A 16525-nucleotide genomic window follows, 5' to 3' on the forward strand; every position below is an offset into this window, starting at 1 on the left:
ACTGGTGGGATTTCTACTTGAGCACCAAAAAGGAACCAGAAACTTAGTTTCCTTTGACAATATGAACTAGTAATGAAAAAAAACTACAAGGCTTTCTTGGTCTGTCAGCTCCTGATATTCAGCCTAATTTCCCTTGCTCATTTTCAGCCCATTTATTCCTAGATAAACCCTCTGGCACTACAGTGAATAATCCTCTTCTCTCCTGGGATTCAGACTGAAAAAGGAACATGTCACTCTGTATGACAGAAAGAACTGCCAAAATAAAGATGCAAGTAAGGATTGAATTTTTAGCATACGTCTCTTTCGGGGTGTGAATAGCACCAGGATTCAGTAATAGGGGCCGTGTACTTCTAGGTCACCAGGTCAGATCTGACTCCATCTTCCAATAATTTTGACAGCCTGCCATCTGTGACACAAGTAGCAGGTGTTCATGTGGATCTTGGTCAGTACACGTCTACTAGCAAGGCTTGTGTTTCTAGAAAGTCAACGATTTTCAGCAAGCAGCAGTGCAACTCTGGAGCCTGCTTCTGGACTTGGAGCCTCACTGCCTGAAGAGGACAATAGATTCACCACAGCTTTAGCCAGTATTTGTGTAACACCAAAATGCCAACGCACCAAAGCCCGGCTAGATGGCAGGCCCGAGCAGGACATCTCCTCCAGAACCTGAGGCTGAGGCAAAGCAATGGCAAAACACCCAAAGTTTGCAAGACAACTCTCTCCTCCACTGTCTTCCCTTGCTGTGCATGTGCCTTGGGGACCTGATTGGAGACCGGACTGACAGGAACCAGGTCAGTCTCACTGCTCACAGGAGAACAGATTTGATCAAGGCTTTAGCTGCTGAGATCAGACTGCTTCTGCTTCAGTAAGTACAGGAATTAGGATTCACAGCATTCCAGACAGACTTCTTTTCACCCAGATTCTGTGGCCCACAGACTGAAGTAAACAGGAATTAATATGCATAAGGTTTCTGAATAACATCTCAGAAAGTCTTCTGAATATTTTATCATTAGTACTTAGACACACATTCATGGAAGCTTGGCTTATTCATTCTAGCGAATGATAAAATCCTTAAGGGATACCTGCGGACTAATTGGTTTTGTCTGTGTTAGTGTCTAGTCATTGCATGAATCAGGCAATGCTGAATTTCCAGCTTAGACTAAGAGCTCCCTAAAGATAGAGAACTAGGCTGTGTTGTCTGGCAGCATAAGTGACTTGGGTTCAGAAGTTCTTCAGCCCATACATTATTACTACCCTTCCTTGTACGACACACATTTGCTAGAGAGGAATAAGCTCATGCAAACACCCTAAGTCAGAGTAGTCTGCAAGAGCAATGAGAAGGAGGGAAGCTGGGAGCTAATCCTCACCCCGAGCACTCTGTCAGGGGAGGCGGCTATGGGCAAAGATCCTGCCTGCACAATTCCTCTGCTAGTGCTTGCGATCCCAACCTGCTCTCTTGATATCAAAATGGGAGATTTATGCAAGGCCTGCCAAACCTCAGCAGTTAACAAGAATCACTGAGAGGAAAGGACCGAGAAAGATGCAAAACAGATATGGTTTTATTGTTACAGCTTTATGCAGCGGGGAGGGAAGATGGGACTCGCCTCTCCCCTATTAGCACTGGCTGCTGCAGAGCGTTTTGCAGGAGGCAGGATACAAAACACTTGCACCCATCTCCTGCTCTTCCCTCCCATTTGCTTTGGGGCTAGATCCCAGCTTTACACAAGTGTAGGAAACCGCTTTGTTCCGGGGTTACCTCAATGCAGTTTTCAGTATCCAAAAGGGCAGTCAATTATGAGGTCTCAGAAGGACAAGGAGTTTCCGACATCCTACCCCTTGACACGTGTAATAACGCAAACCAATTTGTTTGCTTTGTAACCTTGAACTCATGCCTCAGGGTGTAAGTTAACTATCTCCAGGGCTCAAGAGGGAATATTTTCCCTCTGATCTTTCAGCAATGCACATGTTACTAGGTACATCATGGAGGTATTCACCTTCTTCTTGAGCACCAATTACAGATTACAGCCGTGGAGGCATTTCTATACTTCGGTACAAACCTTGTTCTATGTCACACTGCAACAATTTCATTAATATAATCAATAGAGCTAGGCTATCCTAGCAGAGTTTGGTCCACTGCTAGCATTGATACTTGAGCAATGACATTTTTACTGGTTTGTTTCCAAATACCAGCTTAAAATCACTGCAGCAGCTCCAAAGTTTGGTTGGTGTCCCCAGTGCAACTTGTACAGATGCATCTAAGATAGTACTGCACTGCTGATAAACTAGGAGCTGCTTTATCAACTACTTTGTTGGCTTTGATCCCAAAGTCCCAACCTTTACCTTGTTTTGAGTTTAGTCATCCTGCTTCTCCCTCTGCGGCTGCTGCCCTTCCTCTGTGCAAGTCATCAAAAATGAAATGGCAACTTCTTCTCTAGACAGAAGAGGCAGGCTGGCCTCCTAGGCATTCACATCAGCTTTGCAAACAGAAAGATGAACCTCACTCATCACCTGCCACATGAAATCCTTATCAAAGCAAAAGACTGCTAGAGGGGACCATTTTATTAAGGCTAGAAATTCTTTCGGGAGCAGTCACAAATGCCCTGACATATGAAAATGTATGTAATTTCATCTGATGAGACAGCTAACGCTCAGATGGAACAGAAGCGCTTTGTCTGGGCTAGGTAAAAGCCAATGAATAGCACATGTGTGGCTTCTCCCCATCCTTGAAGATTTCAAAGTCCAGAAGAGATCATTGTATGTTTCTATCACTAAACACACTTTCAGTTCCCTGCTTGTTGACCAGAATATCTATATTTATGTGGAACTGAAGCATACAAGCTCTCCCCTCTCTGAGCTGCTGTTATTCTGCTTATTTGGTGATATTAACTGATGGGTCACAGAATGGGGTATTTAGTTAATTAAGGCATAGCAATACATGAGCTGGAGAAGAAGCAAAAGGAATTCCATACCAGAGTACCACAGAAAATATATCAACACCAAAGCACAACTGAACATGCCTGATGAATTTCTGGTCACTCCAGAGTATGACCCACTCAGCCAATCACAAAAAAAGGGACTGATTTTTGTTACTACATCTCTTCATGTACTTGCTGAACAACTCACAGACTTTGGAACACAAGACAGCACAGGAAGAGAACTTCAGTATGTACAGAAGACATTAGCTTTTACAGATCACTACTTAAAAGCAGGAATGAACGCAGACAGACACCACTTGCAAAGCAAGGTGCAGAAATCAGAAGATGGGCACTGGGTGTCAGTGATAAAATAGCCTCCTTTCCAGAAAAAACCACCTACTTATTGCACATCATGGTGAGAAAGAAGCTTAAGCACAAACAGGGCAGTTATTCTATACAACATTTGCAAAGTCTAGCTCAGACTATTGCATTCAAAATATCTGAATGCAACTTCATCCACAGTCTCATATTCTGTTTTCTAATTTGGTTTATTAACCACATGAGGCAGAAACTGTTATCATGTGTTTATAAAGTAGCCAGTGCTCCCAGGAATCCAGGCTTATTTGGGACACTGGATATAACTAATAGTTTAAAAAAAAAAGGAGAAAGAATCTACCAAAACAACTGTTTTCCAACATGATCCACAGATCAGACAAATTCATTCCTGCATATGTATATATTAATTATACATATTACAACTGCTGATGTGTTGAGATGTGTAGTCATGAAACTAAGTGCTGAATTTGATCTACTGTAGGATTTGTTTAATGTACCAAATTCTTTGACGTATGCGGCCATGAAAGTTCAACAGTTAAATCTGCGTTATGATTTTTTCACAACTCATTTTTAGTCAACAATGTTAAACCCCTTTTGAGTTCTGGGGTGTCCATCAAGAGGTGGTGACATGCTCCAAAGAGGGAAGGAGCTTGAGTACAGACAGACAAGGCACAAGGCATTAGAAATATGTGCAAGACCAAGTTAAATAAGCTACTTAAACACTAGATGCTAATTTAGCAGTTTCAAAAGGGCCATTTTTTCTAGAGACAATCCAAGACATAAAAAGAAACAAATTTTCCTTAAAAAAACCCATAACCTCACTGTTGTTCTGAGCATTATGTTCATTCAAACACACCCCATCCAGCTTTCAATTAACTGCTTTCTCACTCCAAATGCAGCAGGTCTGCAGCACATAGAAATGTAATTATTTACATACCACTCCATTATTGCCACCACTGTCTGTAGTTCTAAAGCATCTTGATTACTCTACTGATGAGCACCATGGAAATGCCTATAAATAAAATAATCATCTCCCCTCATTAAGTTACAGCTCATGAACTGAGGAAGGATGATTTTCCTTTGTACATTCCTTTTGTAAATTTTATCATTTCACAACAGAGGGAGTAACGTGCCTCTGATGACACTCAAAGAGACAGACTGTCAGGATTCTTGTCAGTATTTCAGCTTTGAGCAGCTTGCGTTTTTGCATGAATATTTTCTCCTGAAAATAAAGTACTCTTTGTGAGAATTAGGCATTCAAGAATCTCTTTCTAATGTCAGAATCAGACACGCAAAACCCTCTAATATCATGTCAGAAGGTCAGATTTTGTGGAGCAGTATGTCATGGAAACCCTAACAGCAAACACTACACCCACAGCAGAAGCTTCTAGCTCTGGCTTTCACATTAAGAACGCACATCGGTAGACAATTTCAAATAAAAATTAGCTTAAAAAAAGCAAACATTAGAAGGAAACCTGCCAATAAAAACAAAGTCTTTGTGAACCAGGTTTGCTCTTCAGAAAGCTTCAACAGTAATTGATGCCACAAACAAATATCAAACATTCCATTATTGTCAAATCACAAAATCTCACTCTTCGAAAACTGCAATGTTCATTTGCATACAGTGAAACGCCCAGTGGTGTGGCTAACACACGACGAAATATCATGTCTCAAAATTGTGAATTATAAAGCCAGCAAAACAAGTTAAATGCAGTATCTTTACTCAGACTTTACTGAAATCACATTTCTGCAAGAAAAACTGATAGTGAAGTTGTCAGGTTGCCCCAGTCAACAGCACAGAGTTAAGGCACCTGTCACTGTACAGCTATCAGAGCCTGACATGAGGGCAAGGTGGTTGCCTTTTATTCTTTGATCCGAGAGGAGTCAGGTGCGGTGTCTGCTATGGACAGTTTGCAGTAGGAATTGCTAAATTACATAGATCTCTCTGCCTCTTGCTTGGCTGTAGCCCCATGCCAGGCAGCCACTCCAACAACAGATTGCCGCCTACCCCACAGCAGCCCTACTCTAGACAATCTGTAACTTAAAAGCAAACAGCATTTCCTAAATCCCCACTTAGGAATTAACACAATTTCACAGGCTGGTCCAGTCACCAGGCCACAAGCTCAGCTCAGTTTATGGGCTGATTTGGTCTGGCTCCACCGTCAGAGGTGGAAGGGGAAGCACTACTTACTCCTGTAACTAGCTTAAAGGTGGAGAACAGAATAGTTTGATGGAAGCTCATGGGGCATCCCTATTTCTGCACACCATCCAAAGCAACACCTCGCCTCCACAATGCTGGCTGTTCTCAAAGAACTGAGGCGTTTTACAGGTTCAGATTAAGACCCTCATTCACAACTGAGAGCAACAGGACTCTGTGTCAGCATGAGTAGGCAACTGCTTTCAGGCCAGATCCATCTATTAAGCCCTTTGTAAAGCTGCTGTGATTCAAAATGCATGGTACTGTGCCCATGTATGATATCCTCAGTGATGACAGATCATTTGATTCTCTCCGTCCTCTTCCCTCAGCCACTTCCAAGGTTTCCAGTACATCACTCCCTATATCACTGCTTATTTACAGCATGCTACTATATCTATGGACAGTCTAACTGGAAAGTCACTCAGATATAAACTATACATCTTATGAAGAAAAAGTGCTGAATTGAGACAAGTGAAAAGCTTTGACAGACAGATGAGATTTTTGTATATCTGAAGCTAGGAGCAGCCACTAACTAATGTGCAGGATACAGAGGTTGGGACAAAACAAGAATATGAGCCAGATTAGAGTGACATGCTACTTTCAGCTCTCAGACACAGCACCTGGACTGTGCAGGACAATATGAGCCTGTATTTGGGGATGGAAAGATGAACATTTTCCTATGTAAAGCCTGCATGTTAGTTGGACACATTGCCTAGAGTTAGCATGGTATTTCAAAAGCCAGTATTTGAATACTTTTCCCCAGAGATAGAAAGGAGAGCAAAACAATAGCATCGGTCCCTAGAATAGCCAGCATCCAACCCCCACTCAAGAGCTGTGCTGTCTCACTCCAGAATCTGGAGCAAGAAAAACAGCGACAAAAATAAGATCACCCCTCAGTTATAGATGCCACAGAACTGTTAAATCAAGCTTAGAATTTTCCTTTAAGAACTTAGCTCTTCCCAGTTACCAAAGTTATCCTCCACATTCCTTTAAGGGTTTTCATAGATACAGCAATATAGAATAGCTTATTACTGTGTAGCTGCTAACGAGAGACAGATGTTTCCTTCAGTTCCAGGAAAATGTAGACATAAAGCACATTATGATGACCCACTAAGTATTTTTGGCCCAAATCCCTTTCTGCATGTTATCACTTCATACATTTAGTCAAGAAAATACAAAACAATTCCATGCTTTTCCTGCTAATTACTGAGCTAGACAAGAAGAGCATGCTTGGATCAATTACTTTATCTTAGCAAGCCTTCATCTGAGGGCAAGGAAAGTCAAGCAACACATTTTCACTTAGTGAATCCAAAGCCTGAGAGTTCTTGCAATTACTTCAGAGCCAAATCAACTGGTGGCTGTGAGCCGAACTCCCTATGTTATTTATTTAGCTAGTCCAGAAGACACGCACTGCACGCTGGCGTGCAGGACGGAGCATCTGTTTCACTCAGACGGTTGGCTACATTCTTTACTTGATATTAATATCAGTGAAAACTTAGTAACTTAACCACTGGTATGAGAAGTCTGACTTCTAAGAGAACAGATGGCAGTGATCATCTCAGGTTAATTTTAGGCTTCAAAATTTGTTCTGAGTCAGCAAAGCCTCAAGATAAGAGAAAGAAAAAGTCAAAACATCTGTAAAATCTCCTACCTGCTTCCCATCCAAGGTATATAGCTTTTTGACCACTCCTGTCTCCAGTTTTATAGCTTCAGTGATATCAGTGAGAACCTGCTCAAATGAATGGGCAGTCTTCTTGTTCAAGAGCACACGGACTGCCTTCCGGGGCTTCACCCCGCTGCGGATGATGGTTACCAGCTTGGGACGCACAAAATCTTTGTTCTCCTTTGCCTGGGCGCTGTTGCTGCTGGCCAGAGACTGAGGTGCTTTCTGGTTGGCAGATGTCTTCACATTGACAGACCAGTTGGGATTGACGTTCTTGGTGTATTCCACCTTCTTGAAGAAGTTGTCAGATGAGCAGACGTAACTCTCCCCTTTTGAAAGAAATGAACACCAGTCTAATTCTACAGTTATTACCACAAGACTGCTGAAAAGCAGACACTATGCATTTTCCCCTGTTAATCACATAAATCATTGATCATTGTTTTCATTAGCACTTCCATGACAGCTTGTTATTAAAACATTTTATCTTATCTTAATTTTATAGTTAGGCTTATTTAAAATACGGCTAGTACTTTCCCAAAGCAAGTTAGTCAGTCATAGCTTGCATCAAACGCATACTACACCACTCAGTCACATGAACCAGGGGTTAAAAAAGATTGCGAGTTATAAAGGTATTTAGGTACCTGAAGGTGTATCTAAGCTGTCTAAAAGCCCCTAAACACCAAATTCATGTAAGAACTTAACTCATTTTGTGAATTTGCCAGCTTCCTCTCCATCTTTACAGACCTAGCTACTGTCGTCCCCTGCTAAAAGAATATCAACATTCATCCACAAAGTACCTTTCGTGTCATGCCTGAAAAACAATCAAACTCTAGTACTGAATAGTGTCTACCAAAAGCGGCTTTGATAAATCTAGCAGGCACAACAAATAGGCTTCGTTATAGTGTCAGTTGTTTATTAGAGGACAGACCTAGAGGCAGCTGAGACAAAACACTACACCAAATACCACTGCTTGCTTTTATATGCCTGGAATCAACCAAAAATATATTAAATCCAAATTTAGACCTGGAGGAGAAGGGCTACACAGCCTTGTTAGTAATTCACAAAAGAGCCCTTCCCTATCCCATCCAAAATTAGTTTCAAGTTTCATCTGTAATTTGCAGAATCCTATCTGAGGTTTTAAGAGCACCTTGAAGGATTTATAGGATCTTCTTTTGTGCCTGCAAATCTGATGGATGCTAGAAGAGTTATTACTAGAATGAGACTGTAAAACAGTATCCCTAAAGGAATGTAGCTGTCTAGTCTGAAATGACTCAGGCTGCTGAGGACGCACTGAAAAGTCAGTCATTGCTAGAGGAAAAAGCTTTTGTCTTACCATTAGATAAAATTTTAATAGGAACTGAAGGCGTAACATGGGTACCTGTAGGATCATATGGAGTTTCTTTCAGTGTTTTATTGGGCTGATCTTACAGAAAGAAGTTCTTCAATCATGACAGGTTTGAAATCAAACTATAGATTTAACTATTTTGAATAACAAAAAAATCCTTCTTCTTATAAACAGACTGGCTGCATTTCCTTATCTGTTCCCTCCTGCAAATTCCATTGCCTGGACAACTTTGAGAAGCCTATCTGACATCTGGCTTTCTGTTACAGGATCTCTAGGGCAGGATTTGACATCCAATTTGCAAAGGTGTAAATATGGATTTCCAAACAGCCCATTGATTTCCACAGAATTTTATGGTCCAGGCATGCAACGTACCTAGTATAGTGTTCATATAGCAATTCAGTCAGCAGAATGATAACATTTTTGATGGTGGTACTGCAATGATCATTTCATAGAACACATGGTAGGACCACTGCTAAGTGTTTGATTTCACAAGCAGCCATAGAAAAGATGCAGAAAACTAACTTGTTTTAACCCCAGTTTACCAGAAATCAATGTGTACTCGTGGTGCTAACATCACCAACTGCAGATAGCACTAACTGCAGAAGAGCACTAACAAGGTTCACAAACACCATCAGTCGGGCATTTTATCAACTACTGTACCCCAAACTAACACAATAATCCCACCAGGAGGTTCTGTTGGCTTGAACAAACACTACAAATCTATATTTGAGGCACGTATGCTGTCAGCAAAACCTCTAAATAACTGACCAGGTAGTACCCATAGCTGAAACTCCTCAATTTCTTACATTTCTTCAATCTGACTCAACAGAAGCATAAAGATACCCCACAGAACAAGATTCATTATAAAGAATTCCCATTGGAGATATTTATTGTTTTCCAGAAGCATTGAATACTTCAAATCTTTCTTATTAATAAGTGATAAGCTGTGGTTTATTCATCTGCTTCAGCCAAGCAGAACCTGGTGCAGAGAGGGCCCACGCTCCTCTCCAGTTTCCCAACTGAGTGCGAAGTGCAGCAAGGGGAGTTTGAAATGCTCATGGGGAATTAGCCCTCCTCAGAACCTGAGCCCTCCCAAGCCCATAATCCCTGGGCAGCAGAGCCTTTGTCAGCGGGCTCCACAGAACTATAGCATTATCCTTTGAGAAAAGGGATTGTATGTTTAAATACAATACTAGGAATAAGTGATTTGAATACTATTCTCTCCTCTGCCCCAGGCCTCCCTGTGGAAGCTCCTGACCTCACCTGCACCTCTGCTTCCCTACCTGAAAAACAGAAGTAGTAATACCTGCCACTAAAGTGGTACAAGGCTTGACTTTCAGCTGTGTTTATGTAATGCTTTGGGATAGAAGATGCCACATTGAAATAAAGTGTATGTTTGCACTGTGCTCTGTAAACACGTGAGGTCTTGCAGCATATTTTCCATCAATAAGTTCAATGTTTTAAAGTAAGCAGAAGAGATCATTGGTCTGTTTGGTCGAGTACTACTACTTAGTTCCAGCTGAATCATTTGAAATTCCTCACTGCACACAATAGCTGTCTAGTGTATTTACAACAGCATGCACTGAAGGCAATAGTGGCACAAAGGCAATACTCTTCTCCTAGGCTTTGTTTCCACATGTGTGGCGTTGGGTACCTGTGCCTATGTATAGACTGGCCTTTCAAATTATGCTCACAGTCACAAGCGGAAGATGTAATCTGCCCTTTCTCACTCAGTTTCATTTAACCCAACCCTGGCAAATATTTTATTGAATTCTAAAACTGGACAGAAATTCACTTGGAGTGACACTTCAGAACAGCAGCTCTTATCATCATCATTCCTACAGTTATAGCAGTGTAACTCCAGGGAAGAGGAGATTTTCTTTCCTCCTTCTCTGACCTCAAGATGTAACCTGAAGCTTTAACTTTATTTAAAAATTACTTCAACTGACATATTTCCAAACTCAGTTCGTGGCCTTCAAATAATAGCAAAATTAGCATTCAAGTTCTTCAGTGAAGCACATCTCTTATTTGCCAGCCAGGAACACATGCTATTTCACTTTCCACAGCCGAATTTTACCCAAAGCTTATCATGAGGAAGTAGCAGGATCAGGCAAGTGCGGGCTGAAGACCTGTGAACTTTCCAGCTTTGAACATGCATACTGTGGCCAGAAGATCACAAAAGAGAGAAATCTTATGGCAAATAGTGCTGCCATAGAAAAAGGAGTGACTTCTTGGTTTCTCTGCTAAGCCTATAATGAGAGGTCAAGGTATCAACTGTGCCCATCAAAGAAATAACTGATAATCACTGCACGGTTGCAGAAGACACGCACAGCAAAACAAGGAAAGGAAGAGGATACAAGACTTTGTCAAAAGCAAAAGAAACAACTCCAAGAAGTATATTGCTCCCCAGCACTAAGCATAAGAATCTGTGCACAAATATTTTCAGGAACACGTCTTTAGACAGCACGCAGCTGCGTACACGTGCAGAAATCCAGCTATAAGCCATGAGAAGAATGATGAACAGCCATGTAATTTTTTCAAACAAACAAAACCCCAAGTGGCAGCCCCGAAGAGACACACTTCTGCATCGGGGGTGGGAAGCATCATCCTGACAAGATCCAACCTGCTGCTGAACATCACACTATGGGCATGACACCAATGGTGCTGAGGACAGCATTTTTTCAGTACAGTGCAGGGTCAGTGCAAGATGCCCTTCCTGCACTGCAAAGCCAAAGCCCTGCAGAATGATGTGCACTTCTCATCATGCCAGTAGGCTGCAGATGTGCCACAATTTCTGTTGTGCCACCAAACCAGCCAAGGTATTTGTTTATTCCTTTTATCCTGCCCTTAGCAAGAGATGGACTGCCTGTAGACCTTTGACCTGAAGTCACGATGAGCATATTTGCCATTTGAAGCTATGGCTTGTATCACACCACATTACTCTGGCTACAAGTGCATTACACATTATTGTGCTACCAATTTGATAGAAGCACAAGCTGATTATTCAGCTCCTAAAGAAGGGATGATCTCAGCAAAGATAAGATTTGCCTTCGAGAAGGTTTCTTAGAGAACCTCTAAGCTCAAGATGAGCGCTAATCCTTCAAGCCTCTTAGAGCAGCTCCTTGTGACAGCACTAAAAATGTCAGGCTGCACTTTCAGAAAAAGTTATCCTTCCTCAGCACGCACCAGCAAGTTTTCAAGTATAATGAACTGCAGGCGGAAGTCTTGCAAGAAAAATCAGGAAAGCTGGATTAAGGCCATTTTTAAAGTGTAACTGCTAACAGTTATTCCAAAAACAGTCTCTGTGGGCTGCAGTCAATTATTTTGTTTGTTAGCTCCACTGTCTTAAAGTTGAGATTGTGCTACTGTGCCCAGCTTCCATGTTTCGTGGGATTTACTATGACTTCAATAGGAATTAAGTGGACTTAACACCTTGCAGAGTTCACTACATGTCACTAAAGTAGGCCTTAAGTTTCAGATGCATGAACTGCTACTTTATGCATTAAAAAGAATCATCTTCTGCCTCAAGACCTAGCCCACCATGGCAAAATGAACTCTGGAAGAGCTTCCTTCCTTTGGATCTTCCACAGTGAGCTCTCCCATGAGAGAGAAGCACCTCTTGTTCTGTTGGAAAAGTGAAGAAATGCATGATTACCATCGTCTTTAAAACCACACAATGCCCATAAAGAATTTATGGGAGCACACCAGTCCTAGTGTGACAGCCAGGATGAGCAAGCAAATAAAACAGAACCACAAGGATCAGTTTTGTTACATAGGATGTAAGTAGCCAAGCTGTCAGTACAACAGCCATGGAAAAGAATGCCACAGGTTACCAAGACTTCAGTATTGGACTACATGAATTTCAGTTTTCCAGACAAACTGGAACACGCACACATTGGGTGGAGACTTCAATATACTTGTTATAAACCCCTCAGTCCCAGCACACTCCAGGCCCCGTACAGCTCCAGGGTGGAGCCCCTCCTATGATTACTTTAAATACTCCTGGACAAGATTTTGGAAAAGATTCCCCAGGGCATGACTGGATACAAAAAGCTTGGAAACACTTTCTGGAATATCTCACACAGCCCAAGAACATTTGCAATGAAACCCCACAGAGCAAAACAAAATCCTATTCAGCTTTTTCTAGTGCTTAATCTGAGGCAAGAACAAATTTCAGAGAAGTAGCCCAGCACAGGACAAGGGCAAAAAAATCCTCCCTCAGATGGGCCCTCTGACCACAATGCAAGGAGGGCTGTGCCGTGCCAAACAGCCTGAGCATACCAGGAGCTCGGAAGGGAAGACCTCTACAGCTTCAACTAAGTGCTGAGTCTCGACTTTTAGTTATAATCTACGTCTGCATTTCTTCCTTTACTGACCATGTCTAACCCATGCTATATTTGCATTTCATGGGTATATTTTCATATGTATTTCTGACCCTGACCATACACAGCAAAGGATGCTTAATTCACACGAAATCAGCCACTGACTAGAGAAGGCCCACAGGCCACTTAAAATAAAAACTGAAAGAAGCAAGTACCTCCAAACCACTGACCAGACCCTGAAAAACAGCTCAGTAAAGAAATGACAGCACTTGAACAAGAAAGCTCAGAGCTCTGACTTCCATCTTTGTCTCATCTATGGACTTTGGACAGACTAGTCAGACTGCTTTTCTGCATCTCAGTTCCTCATCAGTAGTAACACCTTCTTCCACTTCCACATGTTCAGACCATAATCTCCCTGGGCAGAAGCTCTCTCTTCTCACACATTAAACAGTGCCTTGCACAAGAGGATGCCCCATTTGGTCAGCACGTCGAGATACATTGTGACAAACGTCTAATCTTTACAAGTGGAGAATTCGGCTTTTGGGGAAATGTCAGTTCCCCCTCCACAGGAAACAAACCAGTCTCCACCAGTGCTGAGGTTAACCCAGAGCTGCAGTGGCTTCAGCAGCCAGGAGTCTGCCTTGTGCCTTTCCCTTACTCGAGTCGCACCTCACTGTCCCTTTCACTTTGTCAAGAAACTACTAGTGGAGCCACATAGGAAAGCAGCAAAATTATGGAGTGGACTAAGATCTTTTGTCCCACAAAGAACTCATTTGTAGGACAATGGGGACAGCAAGTTGCAACCTGAGTTTGGAACATGTGGCCAAGAACAGTTTTTCTTAAGCCATCTTTGCTGCTGAAGTCAATGTGTAACATCAGCTTCCAGCTTTATCCAGCCCTCCATTCAAGGAAAGGGCAGAGTTGAGGCGGGGACAAATTGCCATCTCATCACACTGGGTCTACAAGAACCCAGAGGCTCAAAATGAACCAAGGAACAAGCCACCTTGTCCAGATGTCACAGGCAACTAGATTTTAGTAGAAACTTGGATGACAATGTGAGCCGCTCTACTAACCGCTTAGCAGAGCCGGAAAAGAGGGCACATGATTTTTTTAGTATCTTTCGTATTCAAGTTCTCACAGCACAAGGCACAGGATTGACTGTTACAAGAGTGGCTCACCAGTAATCTATAAAGGCAGCTTTGGTCACTAGAACCAATTATAATATGAAAAGGAATAAAGATCACCAGGTGCTCTGTTCCAAAGGATTCACTTATTGACTAAAACCACCATGATAGAAGCACTTGGGCCCAATATCCACTCCTGACTCAGCCAAGAGTACACAAGTGGGAGATGCTGTCAGCAATTTACCTGTAGTCAGGATCAGCTGTAACAGTGCACTAATAGGATGCTGCACTGCATTAAACCAACATTATATTGAGGAATAAGTCCTAATCAATGGCAGCATGTGCATTATTTACAAATACATTAAAACCGAATGCTGAAAATCGGGAGTCAAGATTAAGACAATGACTACAGTGATGGAAGATAGCCACAATGAGTGACGGGAGGGAGAAAAAATGATCAGTCAGGCAGATTTTGAGAGAAGGTCTTGGGAGACATTGACATAGAGAACTCGGGTACAGGAGACAGTATGGAAAAAGCAGGCAGTGGCAGGAGACGAAGAACTTGGCAGGCAGCAAAAAGCACCTCTGAGCCAGAACCCTGGTGGGCTTCCAAAATGTGAGGCATTAGGGTTTAGCGCAGGAAAGGACCAAAAGACATCTCAACTGGCAGCTAGGAGGGATGTGATCAAAGAGTAAGAAAGGCTTCACTTGTTCCATCTTGGACAGACTAGGAAGTAAAACATCCATCCAGAACCTTATGAGAACAACCCTGAATGCCAGTGAAGTAAAGAGACGAGGTCTGGGTCTGGAGACCAAAAGGGTTATTTCCAAGTCCTGTTTAATCAGCAGCACACCAAGTGGATTTCTTTCACCTGAAATGTCTGCCTCAAGGCTATCGGTATTGTGCAATATCATCCTCTACCCTCCAGAAATACCTTCAGGCTACACCAAAGAAGCACATTTTTAAGTGATGCAGAAAGTGATCAAGTACATAGAACATGATGTGAAATATTACCAGTAATTCACCACCTTCTGCAATCAAACTGAGATGAGCCTCTCTGATGACTTATTTTCCTCGGTTCTACTTGTTTATTGGAAATTACAATAATAAATTAATCACATTATAGCAACTGGAACTGGTTTAGTCACCCTCAGTCTCCAACCAGAAAGCTAATTTATATGGCAAACATACACTGTTTGCGCATGTACTGTTCTTCTATGTCACAGCATAATTACCCTGAAGTTCTGTTTTTCCACGCACCTACCTAATACACAGTTATACAAACACCCAAAATAATAGCATAGTTTACCACAAGGTTGGTTACAACTGTGGTATTATAAATCAAAAGTAACATCTTTCCCAGATTGCTTTTGTACAGCAGATGCATAGGTCATGCCTAGAAATAAGGAAATATTACCATTCAACTGTCAACAACCGCATGCAGATCTACTTCTGCATTTTCAATAACTGGATTTCTTTGTTTCCCCTCTGCTCACATTGCATTTTCCTAGCTGATGCTCTGCTGAGGACAAAGCCATGCAGACAATCCTATTTTTGTTTTAGTGCCCCTTCTTCAGTGCTGTTTCCAGATATCACTTTGGCAGAGCAAAGACAGAACCCGAATGACAGCATCTCCTGCCTGTACCTTAACCAGTAAAAAATATTTTCAAGAACTAGGTACCTTCTAACCTGCAGCAAAACCCAGTGTAAAGCAGGTATAACAACTAAAGATTTCTTAACTTCACAGACAAAAAGCAGGAAGAGTGTAAACGAAGAATAAAGAACCACATTTTCTCCTGTGGAGTTATTCCTGAAGCTTTACATAAAACCTAGGACAAGCAGAATAGAGCTGCCATTAGAGAAAGGCTGTGGCCATATTAAGAGATCAGAATGAAACATGGCAGAATCTCTAAAATTAAGGGAGACCACACCTCCATTTGACAGCTGTAACTGGGCTGAGAATAACTCCACTAGGACTGCATCATCTCTGAAAGGCAGCAATTTCTTCCCAGTAAAACTCCTCTATGGAAACCATATTTATTCTGTGTGCTCGTCCCCACTAAGTATTTTGGGGAAATGAGTATCCCACTTGACAGATAAGGAAATTCTGGGGAGAGATGCTTTAGTCAAGGTCACACAATGACTCACTTCTGAGGCTGCCCCTGCAGTTCAGTGGCTCGCACACTCACATCCATTGTCTTTTATTAAAAGTAAAAGCCTTGTGGATTTTCTGAAGTCACCAAATCAGCTAGGTCATCTGCTTGGAGGAAAACGTCAAGGAACACGGAAGAGCAACTCCCCTCTTGCAACAGAGTATTTGGGATATACCAGGTCCCAAACAAAGAATATCTGAATTGCTCAGGGAAGAGAAAAGCCGGGTGGCTGTGGGTGTCCTCTGTGCGCCCCACTTAGGCTTTGCCACCAGCAGAGCTTGCCCATGGCCATGCCTTGGGCAAGGAGGCAGGACTGGCCATGTAGCAATTGCATCCTGGGGGGCCTCCTGACACTCCCTGAGAAAGGCAGCACCCATGGCAGCAACCCACTGCTGCAGAGGGAGCTCCCCAGGCACAGACAAGGCTGGCAGTTGAGCTCCACAGGAATAAGCCTGCCCCCAGATCACCCCTT

At 42.3% G+C, this 16525-nt stretch overlaps 1 protein-coding gene across 5 annotated transcripts in view; it reads right to left on the reverse strand.

The window, feature by feature from the left end:
• DCX (doublecortin) overlaps positions 1 to 16525 on the reverse strand; it is a 105074-nt gene that overhangs the window by 68008 nt on the left and 20541 nt on the right. For all 5 annotated transcript variants that reach the window (XR_010374844.1, XM_064463369.1, XM_064463372.1 and 2 more), the window contains one exon: positions 7097 to 7437. Coding sequence is in view for 4 of the 5 variants with exons in the window: in XM_064463369.1 (XP_064319439.1) it covers positions 7097 to 7437 (341 nt within the window). In the remaining variant the exon portion in view is untranslated. The remainder of the gene's footprint in view (positions 1 to 7096; positions 7438 to 16525) is intronic.

The sequence above is a fragment of the Phalacrocorax carbo genome, chromosome 11 (genome assembly GCF_963921805.1).
Source record: "Phalacrocorax carbo chromosome 11, bPhaCar2.1, whole genome shotgun sequence".
Classification (NCBI taxonomy): Eukaryota; Metazoa; Chordata; class Aves; order Suliformes; family Phalacrocoracidae; genus Phalacrocorax; species Phalacrocorax carbo.